The sequence below is a fragment of the Macaca fascicularis genome, chromosome 19 (genome assembly GCF_037993035.2).
Source record: "Macaca fascicularis isolate 582-1 chromosome 19, T2T-MFA8v1.1".
Taxonomy (NCBI): domain Eukaryota; kingdom Metazoa; phylum Chordata; class Mammalia; order Primates; family Cercopithecidae; genus Macaca; species Macaca fascicularis.
This window is the reverse complement of record NC_088393.1, coordinates 46,241,510-46,249,083: the sequence shown is the minus strand read 5'-3', so window position 1 is coordinate 46,249,083 and position 7,574 is coordinate 46,241,510. Positions and strand designations below refer to the sequence as shown.

Genomic DNA, 7,574 nt, shown 5'->3' with positions numbered 1-7,574 from the left:
GGCCACTCACTTCCCAAGAGGACCAGGCTGAGATCTCTGGTGCTGATGACGCCTGGCTGGCTTTGGGGATGGAGGCTCACTCCTGGCTCTCCCCCTGCCCCACTGCCTCCCTGGGTGCCGGGGAGGATGCAGAAAGTGGAGCCCAACAGGGCCTGAGGCACGAAGTGCCAGAATGCAGCAGCAGTAGGGATGGCGGCATGGCCACCTCCATGCCAGTCAGATGCCCCCCAGCGTGGGCTCAGCTCCGGGCTCCCGCGTGGAGGGACGCACTTCACAGGGGGTCTCTCCAAAGCCAGCAGCTCCAGGCCAGTCGGCCTCAGTCAGTCTTCCAAAAGTCCATCTGCCCACTGACCAATCTGCCAAATGGCCTTAAATTTACCAACATCGGGTTAGCTCCTACCCACCAAACACGCTCAAGATAAACAGCCTTTAAAAGCTTCCAGGAAATTGCAGATTTGGCAAACTGGGATCAGTCTGCACGGGGACCGTGGCAAACTGACTGCTTCCAGGGGTGGGGCCAACCCTGTCCCATTCTGGGGAGTGGCGGGTTCGGGGGGCTTACTGGCTGCTTTGAGCTGAACTCCCCACTCCCCACCCCACCCTTGCCCTGCCCTGGCTGGAACCGTGGTTTGCTCCCAGATCCAGACCCTCTCCCTGCAAATTCCCACCCAAGACAGTCGGGCAGGGCCCCCAAACACACCACACACACAAAACAAGACAATGTTTTAATTGTAAAACTAACTCGAGGCAGGGGTGGGGGGACCGGGGCTGCGCTGACCAGGCAGGAACCTGGGTCTCCAGGCAGTGGTTCTGCCCACGCCACCCCGCAGGACAGGGACCATCTGTCCCCCAATAGGGGCAGGGGCTAGAGTGTTATAAAACGACAATATAAATAGACTTCTAGAAAAGAGGAGGCTGTCCAGGTGCAGTAGTCATTTGCTGCAGGGGCTGGAGAGGGTGGGGGGCCCTGACCCTGTCTTCCCATCCAGCCACAGAAAGGGGGTGCAGGGCTACGGGAAAAGGCCACTCTTCGGACATTCATGATCGACCCCCACAATGGCTCAGGGGGAGAGGGGGCTGGGTGTCAGGCAAGGCGCCAGATACCCCGTTGCAGGCTGGAGGACGGGGTGGCTGGATCTTTGCACACACGCACATGCACACTCGCACGCGTGCACACTCACACACACATTCACCTCTCTTAGTGTTCTCTCCACCCCCAGCAACCCCCACTGCAGACTTCCAGTGATGGGAGGGCCGCTGTCCTTCTGGAGACAAGAGCACGGGGGAGGGCCTGTCCCAGAGGGTGAGGGTCCTGGGAGCCTCACTTGCTCCCACGAGTCCCTGTGTTTTTCTAAAAGTCACGAGATCAAAACCGGAGTTCAGTAGTAGGGTCCCATCTACCCCCGGCAAGGAGGGCGGTGCCACATGGAGCATCTCCCGGGCTGGAAGGAGTGGGAGGCCTGGCCCGCTACTGGCCTCGGTGGGGCGGGGGTGACCCGGGGGGCTCTTTGGTCAAGGGGAAGGGCGCTGGGTCTCATCTGGTGCGGTTCTGGCGCATGAGGGGCACGATGCTGGCGGGCGGCCCCGCCTTGGCCAGGAATGGGTGCTTCAGCAGCTCAGCTGCTGTGGCCCGATGGGCAGGGTCCCGCACCAGCAGGCGGTCCAGGAAGCCCTTCAGGGATGGTGACACCTGTCGAGGAGGAGCGGAGGGTCAGGGGGTGAGGGCATCACTGATGGTGTGCTGTGGGGCCGCAGTTTCCGCCTCTGCCAAGTCGGCTGGCGGCACGTACTGTGCAGGAAGGAAGCTGGCAGAGGTCATGGGTGTCTAGAGCTTGGGGTTTAGACGGGACAGGGACAGTGATGGTGCCCGCGATGGCGCTTACTGTGTGGCCCCAGAGGAAGCGACAAACTCTGGGGGCTCATGTACTCCCTATTTCCATGGCTTAGCAAGGAGCTGGAAGCAACTGGGCCCCAGAGGTGCCCCTTTCTCTCCTGGCGAGTCCTCCACTAGGAAGGTCCCGGCCCTGTCCTCCACTTCTAAATGTGCGAATCTCTCTAGGGCCGCCGGGCAGAGCCCAGGGCAACAGTGAGGGTGCAGGGGGCCTGGGGCTCTGCTGCCTCTGTCGCCCAGGCCCCACAGACGGGGTCTGCACAGACACATGAGGCCTGGGGGTGCGGGGCCCAGCACACAGTAAGCACCATCCCAGGCGCCATCACCGTCCCCATCCCGTCTACACCTCCTGCTCGGGCTGGTGCAGTTTCCCGGCCAGGGAGGGGTCTACCTTGTGCAGGTTCTTCAGTCGGGGCGGCAGGTTGTCCCGAATCATCTTCATGGCTTTGAGGGGTGGCTCGTTGAAGTAGGGGGGCTCTCCGTCCACCATCTCAATCACCATTATCCCCAGTGACCAGATGTCCACCTGGGGCAGGGGAAGGGACAGCAGGGCTGAGCTGCTGGGGGATGGTGGGTCCTGGGGAGGCCTCAGGGAGGGACCGCCCGAACGCTGTCTCTGCCTCTGGCTCCTGGAGTCCTTGGCCCAGAACTCCCTCTTGGACACCCAGCCAGCAGTCCATGTGCCAGGGAGCCCCTGAAGAGAGCTGCCCACCCCGCACCCACCCCTCTTCTTTCTGTCAACTGCCCCCAGGTCCCCTCCCTCCCTCAGTCCAGGTGGCATCCAGTGGTGGTTCAGGACCCAGGTAGCCTCATCACCACAGTGGAGACACAGTGATTGGTTCAGAAACAGGCACAGGACCCAGCCTGGGTCAATTAGAGCCAACCTGGGGACTTTACCCAAAACACCCAAGGAAAGAGGGGAGCCCGCAGGCAGGAGACACTTCCCAGAGCTGCCGGGGCCAGCTCTGCTCCCACAAGGGGAAAGCCAGCCTGTGAAGACAACGCTCAGAAATCAGAGCCAAGGCCGGGCGAGGTGGCTCACACCTGTAACCTCAGCACTTTGGGAGGCCAAGGTGGGCAGATCACCTGAGGTCAGGAGTTCGAGACCAGCCTGGTCAACATTGTGAAACCTCATCTCTACTAATACAAAAATTAGCTGGGCATGGTGGCCGGCACCTGTAATCCCAGCTTCTCAGGAGGCTGAGGCAGGAGAATCGCTTGAAGCCAGGAGGCGGAGGTTGCAGTGAGCTGAGATTGCGCCACTGCACTCCAGCCTGTGCGACAGAGCAAGACGCCATTTCAAATAAACAAACAAAAAAAGAATGAATGAATACATGTATGCCTGCAGTACCTCCTCATCCAGAGCACCATTCCTGGCAATCACTCCCAGACTGGGCCCCACCTCCTGCCAGCGCTGCAGCTGGAAAATGGCAGTGTATGCTGTCCACAGCGGGACAGCCTAACAACCCTGGGGCTCACCTCTGGCCCGTAGGGAAGGCGGGAGATGAGCTCTGGGGCCATCCAGTAGGGTGTGCCGACCAGCGACTTCCTTCGGGGCACTTCCTTGCTCACCTGGGCACAGAACCCGAAGTCTGACAGCTTCACCTGGGGCGGGCAGAGGCAGTGGGGTCAGAGGAGCTGGCACTACAGGAAGGCGAGCAGGGGGGTCCACCTGCCTCATTCCTTGGCTTCAGACACGATGTGCCGCCCAGAGGACAGAGCTGGTGTCCAGAGCCAGACCAATAGGAAGCTCCACCACCTCCCGGTGGGGGCCCTGGGGCGAGTCACCTCCCCCAGGATCCCCTCATTTCCCTTCCTGACAGCCTCTGGGGCTTTTGGGGGCACTGGCCTGAGTACTGCAGATAGCAGAGGCCGGGCTGGGAACAGGGTGGCCCAAAAAGCCTGTGCCCTGGGGCCCTGCTGCCCTCCAGCAAGTCTTTAGTTCGGTTGGAGAGGAAGGCAGCCCCGCACTGGGGCCCGTGAGGGGACACAGCCTGCCTTTGCCACAACCAGGCCCCTCACACCTCAGGAACTGTGGGCCCCTGTCCGACTTCTCAGGATCTCTATGGGTCTTCCTGCCTCCAGAAAACATCCCCACAACCGTGTGTGGACAATCTCGGGTGGCCCACAGATGTCGCCAAAACACATCTGTAGACATCCGGAGGTTTTCACAGACCGTCAGCGACACAGCGCTCTCTGCCTCTGCCTGGACTGACTGGTGGGGCTTAATCTTCCCTGGGGGAAGGGACGGAGTCATCCACTTCTGCAAGCATTTCATTCAAGTCAAGGGCCCCCTCTCCCAGAAAATCACGTCCACCCGGCGTTATAATTGCCACGGCCTCAGATTCGGAACCTCAGTCCAAAGTATGGAAGACAGGGCTGGGGTCCACGGCCCGCCCCGGGTGCTGGGCAGGGAGCGGCTTTTCAGTGGAGGGAGAAGCCTGTGGTGGGGGCTGCACTGTCTGCCCAGATCCCTGCCCCTGGGCCCAGCGTCCTGTGCTGATGGCACAGCCTCCGCCAGCCTCTGCCCTCCCACTGCATACAGTCCCCACTGAGCTGGAGCCTGACTCTGTGCTGCTCCACGACGGAGAGAGAACTTCTCGGCTCCTCAAGACACAGACCTGGGGGTCGGAGCTCACCTACCCTCAAAGGGCATGGGGAGAGGCGGGGAAGCCCCGCAGCCGGAACCCCACCACCCCTGCACCCCGCCGCCCGTCCCCTCACCCTGCCGTCATGGGTCAGCAGGATCGAGTCGCTCTTGATGTCCCGGTGGATGACGCCCTGGGCGTGGAGCACCGACAAGGCCTGCAGCACTGCCAGGCACACGGCCGCGATCTGCTCCTCGTTCATCCTGTGGGGTGGGGTGGGGGTGAGCAGCCGGGTGGACAGCACCCCGGGGGCCGAGGGGGATGCAGCCCTGCCTTGGGATGGGAGGACTCTGAGACCACTCGGCCCCACTCTGGAACGGGAGGAATGGAAGACAAGGCCCTATCCCGAAGGCCCGAAGCACAGCTGGTTTGGAGATGTGGCCCCACCCCAAGCGGTCTGGAGGGGACTTGGTTGTGTCACAGGAGGAGTCTGAGGCCCCCGCAGTACCTGGTGTGGGTGACGATGTCGGTGAGGGCGCCTCCTTCCAGGAACTCCATGACCACCCAGAGCTCGTCCCCCACCAGGTAGCTGTTGTACATCTCCACCACATTCTCGTGCTGGTAGTCCCTCATGATCACCACCTGTGCAGGGGCTGCATCAGTGGTGGGGGGGAGGCGGGAGGGCTGCCAGCCCTGCCTCAGACCCAGCCAGCGCCACCCCCGTGGTTCCTCCTGCAGTTCCACATCGAGCTTGTGCTCACTGGGGTCACCTGGACTGCCCTCCCCTACTGCCACAGCCACGTGGGCCTCAGAGCCAGCTTGAAGCCCATGCCTCCCTTACAGGGGTGCACCCCCCTGGGCACACGCTCGTCTCAGGTCAGTCCTGGGCTGGTGCTAGCGGGGAAGTGGGAAGACAGCGTTCAAGCACAGAGCTGAGACCCAGACAAGCAGGTATGGGGCAAGGATGACAGAAGAGGCGTGCATCTGGGGGTGGAGGAGGAACTTAGGCGAGGAGCTCCTGGTGCAGCCAGGCGCTGTGATGCGCAATGGGGCCAAGAGGGGCCTCACACACCCGGCAAAGGGGCCTGGGCTTCCTATTGTCAGGGCACTGAAGGGCGCTACCAGGGTCTCTAAGGAGGGATGGGGATGGGGTGGCCTGAACGTGAAACATCCTCTTGGTCGTTGTGTGGGCTGTGCTGAGGGGATGCCCAGGAGCTGAGGCTGGGGCGGGGCACAGGGAACCCAGAAGGGGCAGGTCTGGAGGACACTGTACTCTGGAGCCCGGGTGGGCTTCAGTGGGTGCAAAGGGCCTGGAAGACACGGGGTGAGGGGTCAGTGGGCCGAGGAACCCTGGGTCTGGGGCTCAGGGACAGAGATGTGGGTGAGGGTGCTGTGAAGACAGAGGCAGGGACCCAGCTGGGGCGGAGGAGATGGCCTGGGGAGGGAGAGGAGTGAGGGGAGGATAGGAGGCTGGCCCAGCACGGAGGAGTGCAGGGAGAGGAGGGATGGCAGGGCGGGAGGACCAGCAGGGTGGCAGGGCGGCAGGGTGGCAGGGCAGCATGGCAGCAGCGCCCGCACCTCGTTGAAGAGCAGCTCGCGCCTCTGCTGCTTGCGCAGGTCCATCTTCTTGACGGCCACAAGCTTGCCCGAGCTGCGCACGGTGGCGATGCACACAATGCCCGTGGAGCCCTCGCCAATCTTGATGAAGTTGTCCAGGTAGGAGCGGGGGTCACCTGGGTCCACCACCAGCTGCAGGGCAGCCCGGAACTGCTCATGGGATACTCGCTGCGGCTCCCGCTGTGGCGAGCGGGGGCCAGGGGGCCCGGGCACAGCAGGGGCAGCAGGGGCGGCTGGGGCGGCTGGGGTGTGGGCTGGAGGGGCCAGCTGGGGCTCCGAGGCGTGGGGGCCCAGCACTCCAGGGCTGGGGGCACCTCGGGCTCGGGTGGGAGGCCGGGAGGAGGAGGAGGAGGACTGGGGGACGGCCAGGCCCCCCGCTGATGGCCCGTTGGGGGCCACGTCATGAGGCTCCCCCTGAAACAGAAAAGAGAGGCAGCTGTCAGTGATGGGTTCCAGGGGCCAACTCTGCTCCCCAAGCAGGAGAGAGACCCAGCGATGGGACAGACACATGGGTGGTCAGGATGAGATGCATGGTGGCAGGGTGGGGCTGGAAGGTGGGGACGGAGGAGCAACGGGCAGGGGACAGCGGGGCCCTGGGGCGGGGGATGGGTTACCTGGGCACCCCGGGATGGGTGGTCCGTGTCAGCCCTCGGGTAGGTGTTAAAGGGCCGGCCAGCTGCCAATTTCGCCCCACTGGCCAGACCAGCAGGCTGGGGGGTGCCGACGTCAGGCCCGGAGAGGGGGCGTTTGTCCCGGGAGGGCTCCTGGGGCCCCCCTGAGCCCTCCCTGGAAGACTTGGGCCTCTTCTCTGGCCCCACCCGTCGCCTGTCACCACTGCCGCCACCCGCCTCGCTGTGACTGGCGATCCGGCCTTGGCTGCCTGCCTTCCCCGGGCCCCCTCTGGCCGTGGTGGCCGGCTCCTCCGGCATCCCATTTTCCTGGCGGGCACGGGCGGGCGGCGGCGGGCTGTCTCTCCGCAGGGAGTTGGAGCGTGTCACCGACATGTTCTCAAACTCATCCAGCAGCAGCGTGAGCGCCCCATCCTTGGCACCTTTGCTGCCCCGCACGATGGTCTGGGGTCCCAGTCAGTGGTGGGTGGGGGCCCAGCAAGGAGTGGGGCACACAGGACGTGCATCCGACACGCGGGGACGGGACAGCACGACACACACAGAGACAAGACGGAGACGCAATGAAGAGATGCCATGGAGTGACAATGGCATGGGTGGTGCGGCCCCTCCCCTCCCTGGGGACGCGGCTGCAGAGGCCGGAGGAGTGATCCCCATGGCCAGGCTGCTGCCCCCTGGGCTGGGTGGGACCCTGGGGAGGCACCCTTTGTTCTTCTCCTGTTCCCCACACTGGCAGAATAGTCCTGCCCTGTGGGGTTGGGGGAGGGAGGGCAGAAGCCAACCCATCCCCATCCCATAATCAGCCCCGAGGACTGCAAAAGACAGGGAGCTGGGGCCTGGCCTGGCCTGGCA

The 7,574-nt window shown here is 63.6% G+C and overlaps 1 protein-coding gene across 9 annotated transcripts in view; it reads right to left on the bottom strand.

The window, feature by feature from the left end:
* Positions 1–710: 710 nt before the first annotated feature.
* The window catches only part of PAK4 (p21 (RAC1) activated kinase 4), a 53,171-nt gene continuing 46,307 nt past the window's right edge, over positions 711–7,574 (bottom strand). For 6 of the 9 annotated variants that reach the window (XM_015441686.3, XM_005589162.4, XM_065536597.1 and 3 more), the window contains 7 exons: positions 6,711–7,169; positions 6,058–6,510; positions 4,988–5,121; positions 4,616–4,742; positions 3,371–3,496; positions 2,283–2,417; positions 711–1,690 (listed from right to left, as the gene is read on the bottom strand). In XM_015441686.3, the coding sequence (XP_015297172.2) occupies positions 1,535–1,690; positions 2,283–2,417; positions 3,371–3,496; positions 4,616–4,742; positions 4,988–5,121; positions 6,058–6,510; positions 6,711–7,169 (1,590 nt within the window). In that variant the 3' untranslated portion in view covers positions 711–1,534. The remainder of the gene's footprint in view (positions 1,691–2,282; positions 2,418–3,370; positions 3,497–4,615; positions 4,743–4,987; positions 5,122–6,057; positions 6,511–6,710; positions 7,170–7,574) is intronic. The other 3 variants (XM_045381113.2, XM_045381114.2, XM_074023479.1) reach the window with 1 other exon arrangement.